The sequence below is a fragment of the Olea europaea genome, chromosome 22 (genome assembly GCF_002742605.1).
Source record: "Olea europaea var. sylvestris chromosome 22, O_europaea_v1, whole genome shotgun sequence".
Lineage (NCBI taxonomy): Eukaryota > Viridiplantae > Streptophyta > Magnoliopsida > Lamiales > Oleaceae > Olea > Olea europaea.
Window position 1 is genome coordinate 2745482 of NC_036258.1, and position 24081 is coordinate 2769562.

The 24081-nt window shown below is 32.7% G+C and overlaps 3 protein-coding genes across 5 annotated transcripts; 1 reads left to right on the plus strand and 2 right to left on the minus strand.

Annotated features, from left to right (window-relative positions):
- Positions 1-1844: 1844 nt before the first annotated feature.
- On the minus strand, positions 1845-3599 carry LOC111371042 (ethylene-responsive transcription factor RAP2-7-like). Its single transcript, XM_022992963.1, has 4 exons — positions 3215-3599; positions 3008-3126; positions 2853-2936; positions 1845-2548 (listed from the first exon to the last, which is right to left on the minus strand). Exons 1-4 carry the CDS (start codon positions 3597-3599, stop codon positions 2360-2362), a joined length of 777 nt encoding a protein of 258 aa, XP_022848731.1. The 3' UTR covers positions 1845-2359.
- A 24-nt stretch (positions 3600-3623) lies between these two features.
- LOC111371043 lies at positions 3624-10504 on the plus strand. Its single transcript, XM_022992964.1, has 8 exons — positions 3624-3627; positions 3761-3842; positions 4320-4424; positions 5315-5400; positions 8176-8307; positions 8599-8709; positions 8812-9655; positions 10203-10504. Exons 1-7 carry the CDS (start codon positions 3624-3626, stop codon positions 9378-9380), a joined length of 1089 nt encoding a protein of 362 aa, XP_022848732.1. The 3' UTR covers positions 9381-9655; positions 10203-10504.
- A 791-nt stretch (positions 10505-11295) lies between these two features.
- LOC111371356 (AP2-like ethylene-responsive transcription factor TOE3) lies at positions 11296-14369 on the minus strand. 3 transcript variants are annotated; one of them, XM_022993292.1, is made up of 10 exons: positions 13698-14369; positions 13593-13618; positions 13477-13507; positions 13307-13394; positions 13074-13219; positions 12877-12921; positions 12666-12757; positions 12459-12577; positions 12304-12381; positions 11296-11999 (listed from the first exon to the last, which is right to left on the minus strand). In XM_022993292.1, the coding sequence occupies exons 1-10, from the start codon at positions 14171-14173 to the stop codon at positions 11811-11813; spliced, it is 1290 nt and encodes a 429-aa protein (XP_022849060.1). In that variant the 5' UTR covers positions 14174-14369; the 3' UTR covers positions 11296-11810. The 3 variants fall into 3 exon arrangements, with proteins under 3 accessions (XP_022849060.1, XP_022849058.1, XP_022849061.1); XM_022993290.1 differs by having other exon boundaries at positions 12304-12387; XM_022993293.1 differs by lacking the exon at positions 12877-12921 and having other exon boundaries at positions 12304-12387; positions 13698-14368.
- Between the last annotated feature and the right edge of the window lie 9712 nt (positions 14370-24081).

The window sequence follows — 24081 nt, forward strand, 5'->3', positions numbered from 1 at the left end:
AAAAATTTAAAAAAATATAAAAAAGAAGAAATTTTTTTTTTTTTTTTTTTTTTTTTTTTTTTTTTTTTTTTTTTTTTTTTGAGGAGGTGGTGTGGTGATTCTCAAAATTTAAAAAAAAAATTAAAAATTAAAAATTTTTTTTTTTTTTAAGAGATAGTGTGGTGATTCTCAAAATTTCAAAAAAAAAAATAATAAAAATTAATTTTTTTTTTTGTGTGTTTTGAGGTGGTGTTGTGGTGATTCTCAAAATTTAAAAAAAAAAATTATTTTTTTTTGTTTTGAGAAACTAACAAAAAGAACGCATTTTCAAGAATTTCAAAACAAAAACTCAAAATACAAAACTCAAAATGAATTCAAAACTCAAAACACAAAACTGAAACACAAAGAGAACACCCCCTTATAGTTTTGTTTTTGCTTATTTACTTGAGAGTATGATCGAGATCGTTTTCACAAAATTCAATGAATTCACATGCTGGTGAAAAATCTGTAGCTGAATCAACGTGGAAATGGTGAAATGGACGAGTACCAAAAAATGTTTGGAGGAAAATATGTAATTATAAAATGCCATAATAAAGCGTGTTTTTGAGAATGCAGTAATTTTGAGTTTGTCAATAGTATATGGGGAAAGAAAATACTACGAATAATGTGAAAACAAGGGCACAATAAGCGTACCAAATTTGAGGACTTCCATCAAATGTCATAAAATTAAGTATTTATTACTTGCTTTTAAATTTGGAAAAGAAAAAAAAAAACGAAGAAGCTAGGTTAGATGTATTTGTACTACATTTTTAATAATTACATCACAATTTAATTACATGAAAGGTCATAATCTTAACTCATTATTACATTTCCATTCTCAACTTTTTCATTACATTCTTTTTCAAATTAACACTCGTATTTAACAATGATTTTCGTTCAAAAATTCCAGCAAGAAGACTTGTGACATTATATTTATAAATAAGCAAAAGAAAAAAAAAGAAGAAGAAAAAACAAATGAAAACTAAAATAAATATTTGTCCCAAGAATATAAACATGACAATAAGTAAAGACTAAAAGCTTCTATAAATGTGTGAATATAATCACCAGTTCGAAAGTTTTGCTAGTGTTTTTGAAATGAAAATATAAAAACCAAAATCACGAAAAGGAAACAACATGAGCAGAAGTTGGTGTGTTAGTTAGTGAAATGAAAAGTTGACGATAAGACATCCTGTCCGGCCCAAGGAAACCTTTGCACGCCTTTGTTACCTTTTGGGAGGCCTACGCCCTATAGAAACTGGAGTGCAATAATAAGTAAATGTTGAAACCTTTAATACGATTAAGTCTCATAAAAATAATTAGAAGTGCGGTGGAATTAAAAACACCTTCGTGGTGAAAATATAACAATCCATAATAGAAAGAAAAATATTTGCATCTTCTCGGCTCACCCCAAGCCTTCCAACTAAATTAACACTCGTATTTAACAATGATTTTCGTCCAAAAATTCCAGCAAGAAGACTTATGACATTATATTTATAAATAAGCAAAAGAAAAAAAAAGAAGAAGAAAAACAAATGAAAACTAAAATAAATATTTGTCCCAAGAATATAAACATGACAATAAGTAAAGACTAAAAGCTTCTATAAATGTGTGAATATAATCACCAGTTCGAAAGTTTTGCTAGTGTTTTTGAAATGAAAATATAAAAACCAAAATCACGAAAAGGAAACAACATGAGCAGAAGTTGGTGTATTAGTTAGTGAAATGAAAAGTTGACGATAAGACATCCTGTCCGGCCCAAAGAAACCTTTGCACGCCTTTGTTACCTTTTGGGAGGCCTACGCCCTATAGAAACTGGAGTGCAATAATAAGTAAATGTTGAAACCTTTAATACGATTAAGTCTCATAAAAATAATTAGAAGTGCGGTGGAATTAAAAACACCTTCGTGGTGAAAATATAACAATCCATAATAGAAAGAAAAATATTTGCATCTTCTCGGCTCACCCCAAGCCTTCCAACCCATAACTCATCCCTCCTGTTGCTTTCCTTTTCGTTTCTTTACTTCTTTTAACTTCTTATTTCAATTCATCCCAAGGATGCCTCAATCTTTCTTATTGGCACATGATATGACACGTGATGAAGATTACTACTACTATCGGGCAAGTTTAGCACAGCGCGATGTGCTAATGATTTTTGCTCCTTTAAACTAAAAAATCTTTTCGAGATTAGAAACAATATCAACAACACCAATAAAAGAATAAAAACCATTAGCCTCTGTTCGGCCGATCATCCCACTGGCACCAGACAGCGACACAAGTCCTCGGCAGAATTGAAACGTTTCCGAACTTCTGCACATCCACATTTCAAGCAGGCAGAGAGACATTATGGGGGTGGCCTAGTTTGAAGATGGTATAGAGATTTGTCTGTTGAGAGAGAAGTGGTAGCTGGTGACGAGAATCCTGATGATGCTGCAGGAGAGAAAATCGCCATTGGAATGGCTTGACTGTCCACTCGCCACCCCCAGTAGGGTAGTCCTTGTGAAACTTCAACTCTCTTCTCCGCCACCCTTTCCTGCCAAATTATCCCATAATCTTAGACGCGTCTGGCATGTTTTTATTTCCTCAGTTTCTCAACCACAATTAAGAAATCAAGATTCAGAAATTTATCACTCCAATCACTTTGTTTACCTAAATACAAATGAATTCTTGTTCAAAATTAATGTCACACACCCCGGATCATTTTGATCATGAAAGTTGGAACTGTATTAGATTTCACCCAAATTACTCTCCTTTTCGTGGCCGGTAAATGAATTAAAATGGAGATGGTGCAGTTGTCAAATGGAGCCTATAAATCTTAACACAGTCGATAAATTTACCTCGCAGAAGGAAACTAAGTTAGGATTTAGACCAGCCCGCGATGTCGTTAATGGCAGTCCCTTAAGAGGTGAATCCATCTGTATCTTCAAGAGCAAATAGAGTGTTTTTATCAACAATGCTACTACAAAGAAATGTATTATTGAATTCATCGTACCTTCGATTTTCTTGCATTTTGTACATCGTAAGGTTGGAACTGAGGCAATGCCAAACACTCATTCTCCTTTGGGGAAGAGGTCGAAATCCCCAAGTTTAGGTCTAGATCATTTTGGCTACCTGCGTAGTTTGTATTGTATAACGAACAAACTCTTTCGAACATAAAAGTGCAAACCCGATACAATATAGAAATTATATCGATCTATACCTTCAAGCATACTTTCCCTATCGTATTTACTCGACTCAAAGTTAGTAAAACGTTGATCAACATTATTATTGGCTTTCCCCATGTTCAACTCACCGATTTCACTCATCGGGAAGAGCTCCCGAGTCACGGGCTCCGGTACAGTCAAGCCACGATCCTTCACAACTGGGCTATTTCTATCGAGGATGGCGAAGTTGAATGTATACGAGGTTTCGGGGGAACACGTGCTGGAGCCTTCCCCATTTACAACAGATGAAGTCGACGTTACAGGGGATTCATCTTCCTCAAAATTCACTTTCCCATTCAAATCAATGCTCAGATTAAGATCAAACATCTCTTCTTCTCTCTTTCTATACTCTCTTTGACGAGAATTAACATATAGGGACATCGGAAAGAAAGCTGATCAGAGCTAATGGGTATTCAAGGCAAAGTATGTTTGATGCAGAGTTCAATTTTTATATATAGAGACAGAAAGACAGATAATTTATGATTGCATTGCAAAAAGGAGCATAAAATCATCGACCAATGTGAGATGCCTTTTTTACACAGTGAAGGAAGAGAGAGAGAGATGGAAGTTTTCTTGTACATCCAAGGAAGAAGATGGAGGAACATTTATCATTCTCCCTGTGAGGTTTTTTTTTTATTATTATTATTTTTTTACTTTTGTCTTTTATGATAATTTCTTTTTAGTTTTCATCAAAATAAGTATTTGTTTATTTCTGTTTGAACTTTTACTGAAAGCGGGCGTAGGTGATTTCGATTATGGTTTTTGTCAAAATAAGTAATTTTCTTTTATTAGAAATGGCCTTCAGTTTAACCCTTTACTCGACCAACTTCGTTAGTTGAAAAAGTTGTATAAAAAAGTGAAATACATTAGTCGTTTAACCTGCCCACCTCAATTAGTTGGACGTGCAAGATTTCATTAGAAAATTTTTGTCAATTTTCAATTTAAGTAAAATTTTCATTGTCTCCATAACGTTTGCTTATTGTTTCTTACAATAAGTAATTGTACCAAAAAGTATTTAACAATTAAAATTAATCTTAAATATTAAAGAGCAAAATTGAACAAGTTAAATTATATTACTCAAACTTATTGTCTATTTCATAGGAAACAAACAAGTAATAGGACAAGTGAACAAAAGAGGCAAAGATGGAAGTTTTCTTGTACATCCAAGGAAGAAGATGGAGGAACATTTATCATTCTCCCTGTGAGGTTTTTTTTTTATTATTATTTTTTTTTTACTTTTGTCTTTTATGATAATTTCTTTTTAGTTTTCATCAAAATAAGTATTTGTTTATTTCTGTTTGAACTTTTACTGAAAGCGGGCGTATGTGATTTCGATTATGGTTTTTGTCAAAATAAGTAATTTTCTTTTATTAGAAATGGCCTTCAGTTTAACCCTTTACTCGACCAACTTCGTTAGTTGAAAAAGTTGTATAAAAAAGTGAAATACATTAGTCGTTTAACCTGCCCACCTCAATTAGTTGGACGTGCAAGATTTCATTAGAAAATTTTCGTCAATTTTCAATTTAAGTAAAATTTTCATTGTCTCCATAACGTTTGCTTATTGTTTCTTACAATAAGTAATTGTACCAAAAAGTATTTAACAATTAAAATTAATCTTAAATATTAAAGAGCAAAATCGAACAAGTTAAATTATATTACTCAAACTTATTGTCTATTTCATAGGAAACAAACAAGTAATAGGACAAGTGAACAAAAGAGGCAAAAGAAAAACAAAAATATATAAAAGGACAAATTAATCGCCACTTTGTTTTCTTATTTTTCTTGTTTTTTCCATTTTCGGACAGGCCAATTAAAACTCACCCATTTCAACTTTCAAGGTTCCCAAATTCTCTTTTCTTTTCTTGTATTTGTAGTCACGTGTTTGGACAACTAAGACTCGTCCAATCCCATATTAAGAATATGCTTTCCCAAAAATAATGTTCCGCCGAAGGGTAGTAGGTACAACATAGACCATTCGATCATCGGTGAAGAAAGATAATTTATATTAAAATTATTAATAAATCGAGACCTATATGGTTCGATTGAAATTTCTAAAATTGATATAGAGATGTCATAAAGTATCGAATTGTTCATAGCCCTGATATTTTAAGACCACAACTTGATTTGTGCAAGGAGAAGCAAACAATTCTTTATAGTCGAGTCATGTTGATCAATGTTTCACGTTAAACTTTGATTACAAAAAATAAATGAATAATACCTCAAAGCATGTCGTAAATAAAACACAACACTTTTCATTTTGTTAAGATTTCAAGAGTGTAGACTATGATACGAGAGAGTGGACCAAATAAAGAGAGGAGATAAGGACACACTTTTGTCTTCCACGATCACTTATTGCTAATGTTATAATTTCATTTCAAACTATTGACAAGTGTTTCATATTTATTCAACATGTTAAACATTATATCGATGATATAATTGTTGCAAAATTCTTTAAAAAATTATTCATCTGTGAAATATTTTATTTAGACGATTAATTGCGATTATCTTAACTATTAAAAGATAAATAATTAAATATTTAAGATCTAAATTAACGTAAAAAAAAAAAAAAAAACTTTCATCGTGATAAATAAAATGGTACCTCGTATTATTATACACGCAATCATTGTTCTCTAAATGAATCATCAAGTATTAATTAATAAATTCACGTGATTCGTAAGGCAAACAAGTTGGGGGGAGAACCTTAAAAAATCTACAATTATTTATTAATAAATTTCGTTAATGTCTAAACCCTAATCTTTTGAGTGGTCCGACAATTTCTTTCTTTTTCAGGCATCAATGATCAATCCAGCAAGATAATAATTAAATATTATAATTATCGATGCGATTTTGTTGGACCACTTGTATTTTCTCAATTAAAATACGAATTATTCAAATCAAACCTTCGAAAGCTGCTAAAAAAAATTATATTTCCTCGGACAAGGAATTACCACGTTTTCCTTTTTCTATTCTTTTACTTTATGAAGTCGCATTTCTTGACTTTAACCTAAATGTTATTTACCAATAAAATCTATTAAGATTTCAAATTTCAATAATTTCTAAGGGTAGTTGGGGAAATTAGTTGGCTACCCATGTAACTTGTGAAATATTGCTTGTACCTTTTGAAATTTAGTTGGATTCAAAGTGCAATCAACTTAAAATATTCCAAAATTAAAAACAAAAAGAAAGAAATTATTCTTTCGGTGCACGATAAAGCTATGCCCTACATTTTGTGAGAAGAATTTACGATGAATTTATGAACATCTCATGACCATAGTATAAGAGATGACAAGCCATTGTTGATAATTTTAAGACGGTCTCTTATTAAAAATCACGTTTGAATGTTTGAATATACAAATTATCTTATTTATATTTTTTAAATACGACATAATTTCAAGTTGAACTTAAATCCCGTGAATTCTAAAACGAAAATATATTAATAATAATAATAGTGAAATCAATCAATCTCACTTTGGTGGATCCCTCCATATGTGTGGAATCATGTCACTTCAATCTTAAGTTTTCTAGTATTAAAACAAATTAATTGCTACTCACAAATCAAACTTTGGCACTTGCCCTAACATTTCAACTGTAATGAATCACGTGATTTATTTTTTTATTCAATTGTTATTGTAGTTACGTAACCTAATTATTTATAAAGAAATTTGTGAATTTAGTTGTTAAATTATCAACAAGTGGCCATTTATCCTTGATTTTTAAAAATAAACAAATCGATCTTCAACATCGAGTTATACTTGCATAATCAGTTCGTAAAGATGAACAAACATATGACATCTATTGAATTATTATTAGCCCCGCGTGAAAACATGTCGTAGTTCAAATTTTAAGGTGGAAAATAAAATCTAAATTCACAAACTTAACATGTGAAGGTTATGTAATTACTCAATCCCTGTTCGATACAAATTTTTTTAAAATTAATTTTCAACGACATGTTCTCTTAGGGCTTGTTTGGGCTCGATTTTTTCACCAAAAAAATTGATTTTTTGACCGTTATTTTACTATTTCAGTAATCATATTTGACCTCTTCTCTCACAGGTGGATCCCACTTTTCTCCTAACGATTAAAAAATCAATTCTCAAAATCACTCACAAACAGACTCTTAATATAATATTTTTGAACAAGGACCCATAAATTTTTCTTACTTCATGATACATTAAAAAAAAAATCACTTTCATAAAATTTATTTTCAAATGATTTATACAAACAAGCCCTTAGCGAAGGTCGATTTATTTAAGGAAAAAAAAAAGGCGCGTATACAGAGAGAGAGAGAGAGAGAGAGATGAATGGGGGTAGAGAGAGAATCAATTATGCTTTAAGGACAAATACGGGGGACCTTCCTCTTAAGGTAATTGTCCAACCTTAAACTCACCTTTTACTCCTACATTTGCTTTCCAAATCCGGTAACCTCAACTACCCGCCACCCAATCAATTTACGCCACCTCTAATTTGTGACCCGACCACTAAAGCTAAGCAATTTTCCTTTATGTACATCAAGTTTGATGCTGTGACATAACAAATTTTTATACATTAATTTTAACAACACTTTAAATAATCAATGACATAAAACTTGATTCTTCACGAAATGTCAAACTTATTACGCACAAAGAATGTGCAAGTAATTTAATTCAAAACTAAGGGTGTGTTTGAGCCCATTATTTGGCATTATAATGAGATGAATAATATTTTTATTGAAAAATGTGTAGTTGAAAAATTTTTAATTTACGTGTAATATTATTTTATTAAAAATTGTGTGGTTAAAAGTAGGAAAGCGAAAAATTTAATTTAATATAATGAGAAATAATGAGACTCAAATGGGGGCTAAATGCTATCTTTTTTGGAGAAGTGCCAGAGCTACAGCCCCCTCTACATGGCGGCTAACGGCCCCTCACAACAGGGGACCCATGCCTTTTTTTTATTGGTGCGAACCCTTGTTGTGAAGGGGGGGGGGGGGACAGCAACAGCTTTCATCTTGAAAAGTTTGGTTCTCACAATAGGCTATCTTTATTTAATGGTGTGGAGTCAGATAATTTTGCCAGCAGTCATTCTTACATCTCTTCTAACAAGGTTCCTGGTGAGTTGCGATTTATACGAATTTCAATGAAGTTTATTCATAGTTTGTTGTTGACTTGGCGGGGTTGTAAGTTTCTTTTTATTTCTCGGATATATTAGTAACCTTGTCATGGAAATTGACACTTGCGAAGTATACATGTTCAATTTAGTTCTTTCTTGATCAAAATATTCTTGTGCCTCATGAGAAACCTAGGGATATTTTCAATTTGTGTTTTCCATCTGATGGAATTTATTCTTATGTAGCTTTCTATTTTTCTCTCTCAAAACATTTTTTCTGGGTGCCTTTGAACAGTTTCAAGATCTCAAGTTTCTGCCCCCCCGGGTTTCTCAGTGCCTAGTAGGGTACCACCTCCCGGTTTTATTTCTCACGAGAAGACAGGGCGGATATTCGACCCACACTCTGGTCCGTTAATTTATGCTAGGCACTTAATATTTTCGGACTTTTACTTCATGTTAAAAATCTTGTGTTTGGTTTTGAATTATCATTTTATTCTGTCTTGTGCAGGAAATTATATGCCCGATGCTTCGCTTTTGCCAAGAAATCGGTATCAGGCATCCCCAAGTGGTGATTCTATTAGTAATGCCGAAATTGAGTTTATGGATCCTGCAATTTTGGCAGTTGGCAAAGGGATACTTCCTGGTAGCCTAAACAGCTCAGGCTTGGGTGCAAGATTAAGTTATTCTCCGCAGTATAGTACGCTTGAAGAATTAAGATTCCAGTCCTTGTTACAAAGATCAGTTCCTACTCATCAAAACCAGAGATTTACAGACCCGGGTGACAGTTATTCTCCCCTTGGCGATGCTTATGGAGTTCCTTCTAGGGTGCTAGAGCAAACCCTAACCAACAACCTGTCCCCATTTTCCCAGTTCACTCTTCCTCAGCCTAGAAATGCTGTAACATCCAATGGCCAATGGGATGGGTGGAATACGGTGCAGGGTGAGAATGCTTTAGGTATGGCAGAACTACTCAGAAATGAGAGATTGGGACTTCCTAAGTACTACAATGGTTATGAAGATTCAAATACCCGCTTGCCAAATTCTGGAAACCTATATAATCGGGCTAATGGGATTTAAATTTGGTTGGAGACTTATATGGCACTGTTGGTACTGATAGTGTCAATGGTAAAATAGGAAAAATCTTGTGCGAATTAGAGAATGCCTGCTTTAAGGACTTCAATGTTTGGCAATCGGATGACCTGATCACTTGCATTGACTAAACGGACCTAGGCATGGAATGCCCGAAATATTTGTGTTCGAGGACATTAGAGTGATTCACGAGTAGTCTGATGGCACTGCTTTTAAGTTGGTGGAGGATCAAGCCCTTTCAACAGGGAGTCCCAAACCAACAGGTAAAATATTGGCTCTCTTTAATATGGTTTATGTTGTTGATTCGTGAACGAGGCTGTTGTGCATGTATATCACGGGAAATAATAAATGGAGTAGAGTATTAAAAAAGTAGATTAGAGGCTTAATGGTCACTCATGTATGTCATTAGAAAGATGAATGTTACTAATCTAGTTCAGAAAAGAAAGAACAGTGAGCTTGTTGTACCATCAGACACTTCTTTCCGTAAAACAAACTTCTGTATTAGACTCAGATTTCTCACTAACTGTTTTTCCCCCCTTCGTCCTCTTCGTATCTTTCGGCTCTTGGTAAGATGAAAGAATCGTTTTGAAGAAGATACAAACTTTGCGATCCTAATCCTTTTTATACTTGAAAAACACAAAGTAACTTCACCTTTCCCTCGTCCTATTGTACATCTCAATTTCCATGGAACTTACGGAATAATGGAGTTTTGAGATGTTAATCTGGACATGAATAGACTGCTACTGCTACTACTATTATTATTTGCACACTGCTCATTTTGTTCATAGCCTTTCACCCTCATATTTTCAGGTAAAGGGTGCTTGAGATTCAGGCCTAATGTGATGGTCATGCAAGCAATGTTGTGCACGATGAAATCAGCTTGTGATCTTTTCTTTCGTAATGCTAAAGCTTGTTAGTTTGTTTGAAGTTGTTCTACAGAGGTGATCGAAAATACTTTCTTTCACAGTGGTGAAAATTGATTTGTGTGTAGGCAAAAATTCGAAAATGGGAAGTTTATAGTTTTGTTTTTGCTTATTTACTTGAGAGTATGATCGAGATCGTTTTCACAAAATTCAATGAATTCACATGCTGGTGAAAAATCTGTAGCTGAATCAACGTGGAAATGGTGAAATGGACGAGTACCAAAAAATGGTTGGAGGAAAATATGTAATTATAAAATGCCATAATAAAGCGTGTTATTGAGAATGCAGTAATTTTGAGTTTGTCAATAGTATATGGGGAAAGAAAATACTACGAATAATGTGAAAACAAGGGCACAATAAGCGTACCAAATTTGAGGACTTCCATCAAATGTCATAAAATTAAGTATTTATTACTTGCTTTTAAATTTGGAAAAGAAAAAAAAAAACGAAGAAGCTAGGTTAGATGTATTTGTACTACATTTTTAATAATTACATCACAATTTAATTACATGAAAGGTCATAATCTTAACTCATTATTACATTTCCATTCTCAACTTTTTCATTACATTCTTTTTCAAATTAACACTCGTATTTAACAATGATTTTCGTTCAAAAATTCCAGCAAGAAGACTTGTGACATTATATTTATAAATAAGCAAAAGAAAAAAAAAGAAGAAGAAAAACAAATGAAAACTAAAATAAATATTTGTCCCAAGAATATAAACATGACAATAAGTAAAGACTAAAAGCTTCTATAAATGTGTGAATATAATCACCAGTTCGAAAGTTTTGCTAGTGTTTTTGAAATGAAAATATAAAAACCAAAATCACGAAAAGGAAACAACATGAGCAGAAGTTGGTGTGTTAGTTAGTGAAATGAAAAGTTGACGATAAGACATCCTGTCCGGCCCAAGGAAACCTTTGCACGCCTTTGTTACCTTTTGGGAGGCCTACGCCCTATAGAAACTGGAGTGCAATAATAAGTAAATGTTGAAACCTTTAATACGATTAAGTCTCATAAAAATAATTAGAAGTGCGGTGGAATTAAAAACACCTTCGTGGTGAAAATATAACAATCCATAATAGAAAGAAAAATATTTGCATCTTCTCGGCTCACCCCAAGCCTTCCAACCCATAACTCATCCCTCCTGTTGCTTTCCTTTTCGTTTCTTTACTTCTTTTAACTTCTTATTTCAATTCATCCCAAGGATGCCTCAATCTTTCTTATTGGCACATGATATGACACGTGATGAAGATTACTACTACTATCGGGCAAGTTTAGCACAGCGCGATGTGCTAATGATTTTTGCTCCTTTAAACTAAAAAATCTTTTCGAGATTAGAAACAATATCAACAACACCAATAAAAGAATAAAAACCATTAGCCTCTGTTCGGCCGATCATCCCACTGGCACCAGACAGCGACACAAGTCCTCGGCAGAATTGAAACGTTTCCGAACTTCTGCACATCCACATTTCAAGCAGGCAGAGAGACATTATGGGGGTGGCCTAGTTTGAAGATGGTATAGAGATTTGTCTGTTGAGAGAGAAGTGGTAGCTGGTGACGAGAATCCTGATGATGCTGCAGGAGAGAAAATCGCCATTGGAATGGCTTGACTGTCCACTCGCCACCCCCAGTAGGGTAGTCCTTGTGAAACTTCAACTCTCTTCTCCGCCACCCTTTCCTGCCAAATTATCCCATAATCTTAGACGCGTCTGGCATGTTTTTATTTCCTCAGTTTCTCAACCACAATTAAGAAATCAAGATTCAGAAATTTATCACTCCAATCACTTTGTTTACCTAAATACAAATGAATTCTTGTTCAAAATTAATGTCACACACCCCGGATCATTTTGATCATGAAAGTTGGAACTGTATTAGATTTCACCCAAATTACTCTCCTTTTCGTGGCCGGTAAATGAATTAAAATGGAGATGGTGCAGTTGTCAAATGGAGCCTATAAATCTTAACACAGTCGATAAATTTACCTCGCAGAAGGAAACTAAGTTAGGATTTAGACCAGCCCGCGATGTCGTTAATGGCAGTCCCTTAAGAGGTGAATCCATCTGTATCTTCAAGAGCAAATAGAGTGTTTTTATCAACAATGCTACTACAAAGAAATGTATTATTGAATTCATCGTACCTTCGATTTTCTTGCATTTTGTACATCGTAAGGTTGGAACTGAGGCAATGCCAAACACTCATTCTCCTTTGGGGAAGAGGTCGAAATCCCCAAGTTTAGGTCTAGATCATTTTGGCTACCTGCGTAGTTTGTATTGTATAACGAACAAACTCTTTCGAACATAAAAGTGCAAACCCGATACAATATAGAAATTATATCGATCTATACCTTCAAGCATACTTTCCCTATCGTATTTACTCGACTCAAAGTTAGTAAAAGCATCCCTTCCATTACACTGGATGGCCGCCTTGTCATAAGCCCTACGTTGCAGAAAATCAAAAACGGAAAAACGAGTTGGATAACGCCCAATTGCGATCGAGAAATTGAGTGAAAAACAAACTTATAATCAGAAATGAGTGTAATTTATGATTATTAGGACCTTGCAGCCTCTACTTCAGAGTCGAATAGCCCAAGATATATATACCTGCAGTGTAAGCATTGCAATCCCCACCATAAAAATCCAATTCCCATTTATTTCTTGTTTCAAATTATGCTCAAATCTTCTCAAGAATTATTATTTCCCATGAATTCTTAGTTCATAATTATTTATTCTGCAGGTTCAATACAGATTCTTACTTTTTGCCATGAAACTGCCCCATTCGAGCTTCCCATCGGCCACATTTGTGTAGCGTAACCCCTCTGTACCTGGAACTCCCTCTTGAAAAACCAGTGCTGTGACGTCGTAATATTTGCACAAGTTCCTCTTTACTCAGATTCTTCATCTGCACCATTATGGTAAAGTTCGATAATCTGAATGATAAGGAACTGAACTAGAACGAACGTTTCTTTGTATCATATTCCTTTCTAACCTGATTAATTTCCTCTTCATAGTCACCAAGATTGAAATTAATATCGGCGTCAACACCCCGGAACTTGATTGCAGCTTTATCATATGCTCTAAAGAAATAAAAATTAAATTTCGTAAGAATTAATAATATAATTTGAAGATAAAAAAAATAAAAAAAAATTGATAATTTACCTGGCGGCAGCAAGAGCAGTGTCAAATCCACCTAAAAACAAAACCCATCAATATTTACCAAATATAGAAACTAACTAAAAGAAAATAAAAATAAAAAAAAATTAGTACATCCTTACCCAAATAAATTTGTTTCCCACAATCCCTGCACCCAAAATAATAATTAATACAAAATTAAAAAAATAAATTTCGTTATTGGATTCATTGAAACGAGAAAAAATTACCAAATATGGGATTCCCATCTGCCAGTTCTTCTATAAAAAGTGACCCCTCTGTACTGTGAGCTCTTGGAAGGTGGGCCTCTTCTACTTTTCTTGGGCTGTACATGTTGCACCTGCAGCTTCTGCTGTTGTACCAATTTTCTTCGTTGATCAACATTATTATTGGCTTTCCCCATGTTCAACTCACCGATTTCACTCATCGGGAAGAGCTCCCGAGTCACGGGCTCCGGTACAGTCAAGCCACGATCCTTCACAACTGGGCTATTTCTATCGAGGATGGCGAAGTTGAATGTATACGAGGTTTCGGGGGAACACGTGCTGGAGCCTTCCCCATTTACAACAGATGAAGTCGACGTTACAGGGGATTCATCTTCCTCAAAATTCACTTTCCCATTCAAATCAATGCTCAGATTAAGATCAAACATCTCTTCTTCTCTCTTTCTATACTCTCTTTGACGAGAATTAACATATAGGGACATCGGAAAGAAAGCTGATCAGAGCTAATGGGTATTCAAGGCAAAGTATGTTTGATGCAGAGTTCAATTTTTATATATAGAGACAGAAAGACAGATAATTTATGATTGCATTGCAAAAAGGAGCATAAAATCATCGACCAATGTGAGATGCCTTTTTTACACAGTGAAGGAAGAGAGAGAGAGATGGAAGTTTTCTTGTACATCCAAGGAAGAAGATGGAGGAACATTTATCATTCTCCCTGTGAGGTTTTTTTTTTATTATTATTATTTTTTTACTTTTGTCTTTTATGATAATTTCTTTTTAGTTTTCATCAAAATAAGTATTTGTTTATTTCTGTTTGAACTTTTACTGAAAGCGGGCGTAGGTGATTTCGATTATGGTTTTTGTCAAAATAAGTAATTTTCTTTTATTAGAAATGGCCTTCAGTTTAACCCTTTACTCGACCAACTTCGTTAGTTGAAAAAGTTGTATAAAAAAGTGAAATACATTAGTCGTTTAACCTGCCCACCTCAATTAGTTGGACGTGCAAGATTTCATTAGAAAATTTTTGTCAATTTTCAATTTAAGTAAAATTTTCATTGTCTCCATAACGTTTGCTTATTGTTTCTTACAATAAGTAATTGTACCAAAAAGTATTTAACAATTAAAATTAATCTTAAATATTAAAGAGCAAAATTGAACAAGTTAAATTATATTACTCAAACTTATTGTCTATTTCATAGGAAACAAACAAGTAATAGGACAAGTGAACAAAAGAGGCAAAAGAAAAACAAAAATATATAAAAGGACAAATTAATCGCCACTTTGTTTTCTTATTTTTCTTGTTTTTTCCATTTTCGGACAGGCCAATTAAAACTCATCCATTTCAACTTTCAAGGTTCCCAAATTCTCTTTTCTTTTCTTGTATTTGTAGTCACGTGTTTGGACAACTAAGACTCGTCCAATCCCATATTAAGAATATGCTTTCCCAAAAATAATGTTCCGCCAAAGGGTAGTAGGTTCAACATAGACCATTCTATCATCGGTGAAGAAAGATAATTTATATAAAAATTATAAATAAATCGAGAACTATATGGTTCGATTGAAATTTCTAAAATTGATATAGAGATGTCATAAAGTATCGAATTGTTCATAGCCCTGATATTTTAAGACCGTCAATTTTCAATTTAAGTAAAATTTTCATTGTCTCCATAACGTTTGCTTATTGTTTCTTACAATAAGTAATTGTACCAAAAAGTATTTAACAATTAAAATTAATCTTAAATATTAAAGAGCAAAATCGAACAAGTTAAATTATATTACTCAAACTTATTGTCTATTTCATAGGAAACAAACAAGTAATAGGACAAGTGAACAAAAGAGGCAAAAGAAAAACAAAAATATATAAAAGGACAAATTAATCGCCACTTTGTTTTCTTATTTTTCTTGTTTTTTCCATTTTCGGACAGGCCAATTAAAACTCACCCATTTCAACTTTCAAGGTTCCCAAATTCTCTTTTCTTTTCTTGTATTTGTAGTCACGTGTTTGGACAACTAAGACTCGTCCAATCCCATATTAAGAATATGCTTTCCCAAAAATAATGTTCCGCCAAAGGGTAGTAGGTTCAACATAGACCATTCTATCATCGGTGAAGAAAGATAATTTATATAAAAATTATAAATAAATCGAGAACTATATGGTTCGATTGAAATTTCTAAAATTGATATAGAGATGTCATAAAGTATCGAATTGTTCATAGCCCTGATATTTTAAGACCACAACTTGATTTGTGCAAGGAGAAGCAAACAATTCTTTATAGTCGAGTCATGTTGATCGAAGTGATCAATGTTTCACGTTTAACTTTGATTACAAAAAATAAATGAATAATACCTCAAAGCATGTCGTAAATAAAACACAACACTTTTCATTTTGTTAAGATTTCACAAATTAATCGCCACTTTGTTTTCTTATTTTTCTTGTTTTTTCCATTTTCGGACAGGCCAATTAAAACTCACCCATTTCAACTTTCAAGGTTCCCAAATTCTCTTTTCTTTTCTTGTATTTGTAGTCACGTGTTTGGACAACTAAGACTCGTCCAATCCCATATTAAGAATATGCTTTCCCAAAAATAATGTTCCGCCGAAGGGTAGTAGGTACAACATAGACCATTCGATCATCGGTGAAGAAAGATAATTTATATTAAAATTATTAATAAATCGAGACCTATATGGTTCGATTGAAATTTCTAAAATTGATATAGAGATGTCATAAAGTATCGAATTGTTCATAGCCCTGATATTTTAAGACCACAACTTGATTTGTGCAAGGAGAAGCAAACAATTCTTTATAGTCGAGTCATGTTGATCAATGTTTCACGTTAAACTTTGATTACAAAAAATAAATGAATAATACCTCAAAGCATGTCGTAAATAAAACACAACACTTTTCATTTTGTTAAGATTTCAAGAGTGTAGACTATGATACGAGAGAGTGGACCAAATAAAGAGAGGAGATAAGGACACACTTTTGTCTTCCACGATCACTTATTGCTAATGTTATAATTTCATTTCAAACTATTGACAAGTGTTTCATATTTATTCAACATGTTAAACATTATATCGATGATATAATTGTTGCAAAATTCTTTAAAAAATTATTCATCTGTGAAATATTTTATTTAGACGATTAATTGCGATTATCTTAAACTATTAAAAGATAAATAATTAAATATTTAAGATCTAAATTAACGTAAAAAAAAAAAAAAAAACTTTCATCGTGATAAATAAAATGGTACCTCGTATTATTATACACGCAATCATTGTTCTCTAAATGAATCATCATTGTTCTCTAAATGAATCATCAAGTATTAATTAATAAATTCACGTGATTCGTAAGGCGAACAAGTTGGGGGAGAACCTTAAAAAATCTACAATTATTTATTAATAAATTTCGTTAATGTCTAAACCCTAATCTTTTGAGTGGTCCGACAATTTCTTTCTTTTTCAGGCATCAATGATCAATCCAGCAAGATAATAATTAAATATTATAATTATCGATGCGATTTTGTTGGACCACTTGTATTTTCTCAATTAAAATACGAATTATTCAAATCAAACCTTCGAAAGCTGCTAAAAAAAATTATATTTCCTCGGACAAGGAATTACCACGTTTTCCTTTTTCTATTCTTTTACTTTATGAAGTCGCATTTCTTGACTTTAACCTAAATGTTATTTACCAATAAAATCTATTAAGATTTCAAATTTCAATAATTTCTAAGGGTAGTTGGGGAAATTAGTTGGCTACCCATGTAACTTGTGAAATATTGCTTGTACCTTTTGAAATTTAGTTGGATTCAAAGTGCAATCAACTTAAAATATTCCAAAATTAAAAACAAAAAGAAAGAAATTATTCTTTCGGTGCACGATAAAGCTATGCCCTACATTTTGTGAGAAGAATTTACGATGAATTTATGAACATCTCATGACCATAGTATAAGAGATGACAAGCCATTGTTGATAATTTTACGACAGTCTCTGATTAAAAATCACGTTTGAATGTTTGAATATACAAATTATCTTATTTATATTTTTTAAATACGACATAATTTCAAGTTGAACTTAAATCCCGTGAATTTTAAAACGAAAATATATTAATAATAATAATAGTGAAATCAATCAATCTCACTTTGGTGGATCCCTCCATATGTGTGGAATCATGTCACTTCAATCTTAAGTTTTCTAGTATTAAAACAAATTAATTGCTACTCACAAATCAAACTTTGGCACTTGCCCTAACATTTCAACTGTAATGAATCACGTGATTTATTTTTTTATTCAATTGTTATTGTAGTTACGTAACCTAATTATTTATAAAGAAATTTGTGAATTTAGTTGTTAAATTATCAACAAGTGGCCATTTATCCTTGATTTTTAAAAATAAACAAATCGATCTTCAACATCGAGTTATACTTGCATAATCAGTTCGTAAAGATGAACAAACATATGACATCTATTGAATTATTATTAGCCCCGCGTGAAAACATGTCGTAGTTCAAATTTTAAGGTGGAAAATAAAATCTAAATTCACAAACTTAACATGTGAAGGTTATGTAATTACTCAATCCCTGTTCGATACAAATTTTTTTAAAATTAATTTTCAACGACATGTTCTCTTAGGACTTGTTTGGGCTCGATTTTTTCACCAAAAAAATTGATTTTTTGACCGTTATTTTACTATTTCAGTAATCATATTTGACCTCTTCTCTCACAGGTGGATCCCACTTTTCTCCTAACGATTAAAAAATCAATTCTCAAAATCACTCACAAACAGACTCTTAATATAATATTTTTGAACAAGGACCCATAAATTTTTCTTACTTCATGATACATTAAAAAAAAAATCACTTTCATAAAATTTATTTTCAAATGATTTATACAAACAAGCCCTTAGCGAAGGTCGATTTATTTAAGGAAAAAAAAAAGGCGCGTATACAGAGAGAGAGAGAGAGAGAGAGATGAATGGGGGTAGAGAGAGAATCAATTATGCTTTAAGGACAAATACGGGGGACCTTCCTCTTAAGGTAATTGTCCAACCTTAAACTCACCTTTTACTCCTACATTTGCTTTCCAAATCCGGTAACCTCAACTACCCGCCACCCAATCAATTTACGCCACCTCTAATTTGTGACCCGACCACTAAAGCTAAGCAATTTTCCTTTATGTACATCAAGTTTGATGCTGTGACATAACAAATTTTTATACATTAATTTTAACAACACTTTAAATAATCAATGACATAAAACTTGATTCTTCACGAAATGTCAAACTTATTACGCACAAAGAATGTGCAAGTAATTTAATTCAAAACTAAGGGTGTGTTTGAGCCCATTATTTGGCATTATAATGAGATGAATAATATTTTTATTGAAAAATGTGTAGTTGAAAAATTTTTAATTTACGTGTAATATTATTTTATTAAAAATTGTGTGGTTAAAAGTAGGAAAGCGAAAAATTTAATTTAATATAATGAGAAATAATGAGACTCAAATGGGGGCTAAATGCTATCTTTTTTGGAGAAGTGCCAGAGCTACAGCCCCCTCTACATGGCGGCTAACGGCCCCTCACAACAGGGGACCCATGCCTTTTTTTTATTGGTGCGAACCCTTAATTTTAATAATACTTGCACAAGGTAAAATTAGGATGCTTGTGCTTTAGACGTCGACGATTATTCGAATTATAAATTAATTCGCGCATATTATATAAATGACTTAATAGCTAGATGAGATATTACGAAAGTTAATAATATTGGAATGGAATTAAATTTCGACACATCAGCTAGAAATAATGAGAGGGCCGCAACAACAAAGTTCTCAATTTTAAGTTTCAAGATCAATTAAATTTTAACGAGAAACATTAATACATTAGTTCAAACCATCATTTCTCGAAATATGTTTACAAAACCTGCTACTTTATCAATCCTTACAGACATAAAGTCTATTATGGGATGCCACGTGTTACAACTTATTGTATTCGGTCTCAAGCCAATTTACGATAATGATTTTTACAATTTTGTGTCATTTATGTTTATCATTTTCTTACAAATTTACATCTTAAATGTTGAACCCCAACCTTGAGGGCTCCCACCGCCTCATATTTGGAGTATTATGAGGAAAGTAAATCGCGGAATGTGCCTCAACAGGTCAGGGAATAAGAGCTTGAATGTACATTGGTGCCCACAAAGAGTCCAATTCCATATTTTAGGAATCGAACCCTCACACTGCGACCGCCAACAAGGCTGAGACTACCTCACTCCTATCCTTTTGCACCACTGGGTTATACCTCGGGGATACAAATTTACATCTTAAAGGTTGAAACCCAACTTTGAGGGTCCCCACCGCCCTGTCCCTGGAGCATCATTAGGGAGGTAAATAGTAGGATGTGCCCCAGCAGACCAGAGAACAAGAGCTTGCCTGTACACTGGTACTTACAAAGATTCTAATTTCATATCTCAGGAATCGAACCCTCACACTGCGATTGCCAACAAGGCTGAAACTACCCCACTCCTGTCATTTGCACCATTGGATTATATCCCGGGTGCGCTACAAATTTACATTTTCATTATACTTCAGGAAGTGAAGGTGTAATTTTCAATTAAAATGGACAAGTAATGAGCTAGCTCGACTCTCGTGCTATTAAGTTGGTGGATCGAGCCAATCTCATATTTGACAAAACGAGCTAGTTTGCACGATGAACATTATCGAATCAAACGACTCAATTAGATCCATTTAACACCTTTACTAATAGTCTAATACTCACCTCACGCCACTCCAAATAAAGGCCTCAAACATAAACAAATTGAATGATGGATTTTGGTAAAATTGTTCTACAATGCTTTCCAACTCCAAAGTTTGAACATAAAGACACCAATAATTGAAGTGAGATAGAGAAAGAGAAAGAAAATATCATACTTAAAAATGAAAATATCTTTGTTTATATGAATCAGCTACTGTAGAAAAAGGAAAGGCTGACTAGAAGACATTGACTCCCGACGAGTGGAGATAAAGCATCCACGTCTCCCTCCCTAGGAACTAACCTCGTACACCCTTGCCGACACTATACCTACGCCACCCCCACCTGTTTAAAATTGTACTTTCCTTAAACTATGCAAAATTATTTACGACTCTGTTATCTATGTATGTATGTATATTCTCAATTTTCTAATATTAGCCCTGTTTCGATTAAAATCAGGTTTTCAATTAATTTTGATAAAATTTAATCGAATGTATAGTTAAAAAGTTGTGTGATCCATAAAATATATAGTTAAAATTAATTATCAATTTTGACTTAAATTAAAATTAAAATTTTAGTTTGTACCAAACAGGGACTTAGTATTATCATATGCTCAAAACTCCCTGCCTCGTCGTTTGTTACTTTCATACATAGTTATTAAATTCCGATCCAAATAAACTATTTAAACTCTGTTCAAGAATGCTTTCTATATTAATTTCATGACTATCATATTTCTTATTACTTCCTGGCAGTGTCACATGTCGGTAATAGTAGAGGCTGTAAAGTTGATTGTTGCAATCAAGAGAAGGTAAAAGTATTACACGTAAAACTTAACAAAACTAAAATGAAATTAGTGTACTTTTTGAAAAAATAATAATAAGGTCTGATTTTAATCAAACGTTTACAATTTCAATGAAGAGTGCTAATACGCTAGTGCATGAGATTGTTATTATCTTCAACAAAACACATGCATTAATTACAGAATAGTAGTTGGCAACTTGGCAATTGGCAAAACATACAAATTCTTTCCAATTAGAACATATTCAATGTTATTTTGACGGAAAGGAAATTATTGAGATATTTAATATCACCTAAAGTATCATATAAAATGTAACAAGACACCACTAAATTCACAATTTGTCATCTTAAGCACGTACAAAATCATTCCATTGTGAAATCGAGGCGATTAAAGAAACTTAAACGCGAACAGACACACTATTCCATAATAATTTAGCAAGATATTCTAGTGTTCACATGAGTCGGCAGAAACTGATTCTTACCCAAATTAATTTTGATTTAAAATTTTGGTACAGTTTTTTAATCCAAAGAATATATATATATATGCACCTCATGATCAACCAATGAACTCATTCACAAGCTGCAATTAACCTTTTGGCCCAAACATCTTTTGACATTGGACAGACACTCATACGACGAAGAAGGTGCTAGAGATAAATTTCCAATTTCGGCAAATGAAAATTTTTTGAACATGAATATAGGATGCACAAAAATATAGAATTCATCTTAAAATTATTGAAAAATTACACCGATATTATACATATTATATTTACAAAATCATTTAGTTTATTTGTGTGAAATCAAAACGCAATTTCAACTTATAGAGATAGGCTTTGAGAAGACAAAATAAGAATTTATCGAATCCGAATACCTGAATATGGATTCTTCCCTTTCAACTCATGATCGAAAGCAAATAATTATTTGGATCAAACCTTGCAGGATAAACATATAAATAACGTTAATCATTTTCTAAAATCAAATCATAATAAAAGGAATCAGAAAATGAAGAAAGAAGATGTAAATGACGAATTTTTGGTCGAGGCAAGTGTTGGACACTTTGTCCTTAAAATGAATTTTCCCTACATTGATGCTAAAGGTTATCTGGCAATCATCTCCCAAGATACAACGACCACGTTGAGCCATAGAAGCACTCCAAATGACTTCGACCAGCGAACTCAAACGGAATTCCCTCCCTACCGTGACCATGACCATGACTTTGATGCAAATGTTTTATGCAAAATCAAAGTATAAATTGGAATGAAATGATATGGTATCTATGACTTTTCTTGAATGAATAAAATTCAAACACGCGAGGTCTATATTTACAGTAGTTGGAAAGGTATGTCAAAAGACACAACTATACCAAGAGACACATCTCTTGGAATTCATTATTATTGGACATTAATCATACCCAGACCAAGAGTCATGATCTTTCATACGAAAAGCCACATTTTTTTTCTCCATATATTTCTAAAATATTCCACAATATTCTATAAGATTTTTCAATAATTTTCAGTATTTAAGTGGTTTACATTTGGCTTAATTTCTCATTTACCAAATAATGAATTCCCCTTAAATAATCATCTAAAATTGGTCACAACCAATTTTCGATAAAAAAAAAATTCCAACAAATACAATGTCTCAAAAAATTAAGGGTTCCTTTGCAAGGTTTCAGGTTCATCCACGAAGGGTGAGCTTAGGCTTACGATGAATGTAATGCATAGTTTATATACCACACCTAGTTGGTCCTATAGAATGGAGGCTAGGTTAGAACGACGATCATCGAACAAAATCCATTTAATAAAAAAACTTGCTTAATTTAGACAATTATCGTGAAGGCTAAAAATCCTCGGACAGATGTCCACATGACCTGGAATTTATTATTTTATTTTCCTTTGCTCGAAGCCGAAGTTCTCGTTGGACCAATTACTGCGCTTGTATGTTTCTTCGTAGTAGATGAAAACTAAGAGGAAACAAGGAAGAGAGTTCACATGATTCTCACAGAGAAGAAAATATATTCAAAATCGATCAACTGCTTATGAAGATGTTCCTGTTTCAAGAATCTGACTAAATTACATAAAAAGTAAGGCTATGTTTGATAGCCACTTATTTAAGTGCATGCAAATACTCTAAGACTACATTTGATAGTCACTTATTTTCTAGGGAAAATGGAAAACAAATTCCAACTTCTACTTTTGACTTGTTTGATTGACAAAATTTTCTAAGGAATTCGTTTTCCACCTTTGGCCGCCACGTCAGCATTTTCTAACTTTTTCTTGAATTCGAATTCTCACCATATTGGTGAGAATTCGTTTTTCGGGTTATTGTTGCATTTTTTTTCAATTTTTTTTTTATGTTGGCAATGAAAACAAATTTTAAGAATTATTGTAAAAAAAAAATTTCCTTTAACTAACAATTTTCATGTAAAACAAAGCCAAAAGAATACCAAAAGATAGATGATTTTCTTGATTTTTTTGGTTGACAATTGAAATAAATTTCATCCTCAATACCACTAAATTCTATCCCGTTAATGGACAATTTTCATGTAAAACAAAACCAAACAAACACTAAAAAATAATTTTATTACAACATTTTCCACGTGAAAAATTATACCAATCAAACACAATAATTTATAATTACCAGGAAAATAATTTCTAGACAATTTAATTCTCTAAAATTCGTTTTCAATTCAACTCAATTCCATCTTTGTAATCAAACGGATCCTAATAGTTTCCTGAGTAGATTGTTCCTTAAATTTAGTGCCTATGTTATTAATGAACGTTTAGTACGCTTCTTGCTCTTATTCAATAATGTCGAGTACTATAGACGAGCCACGAATGGATTT

Coding starts and splice junctions, on each gene's coding strand:
- LOC111371356 (XM_022993290.1), bottom strand. CDS start 14,173: ATGTCCCTATATGTTAATTCTCGTCAAAGAGAGTATAGAAAGAGAGAA. Junction 12,922..13,073: donor GGGCAGTTTCATGGCAAAAA/GTAAGAATCTGT, acceptor CTTACACTGCAG/GTATATATATCTTGGGCTAT. Junction 12,758..12,876: donor TCTGAAGTAGAGGCTGCAAG/GTCCTAATAATC, acceptor TCTGCAACGTAG/GGCTTATGACAAGGCGGCCA.
- LOC111371042 (XM_022992963.1), bottom strand. CDS start 3,599: ATGTCCCTATATGTTAATTCTCGTCAAAGAGAGTATAGAAAGAGAGAA. Junction 3,127..3,214: donor TAGGGAAAGTATGCTTGAAG/GTATAGATCGAT, acceptor CAAACTACGCAG/GTAGCCAAAATGATCTAGAC. Junction 2,549..2,852: donor ACTTAGTTTCCTTCTGCGAG/GTAAATTTATCG, acceptor ATAATTTGGCAG/GAAAGGGTGGCGGAGAAGAG.
- LOC111371043 (XM_022992964.1), top strand. Junction 3,843..4,319: donor TTTATCATTCTCCCTGTGAG/GTTTTTTTTTTA, acceptor TCTATTTCATAG/GAAACAAACAAGTAATAGGA. Junction 4,425..5,314: donor TTTATCATTCTCCCTGTGAG/GTTTTTTTTTTA, acceptor AATTGTTCATAG/CCCTGATATTTTAAGACCAC.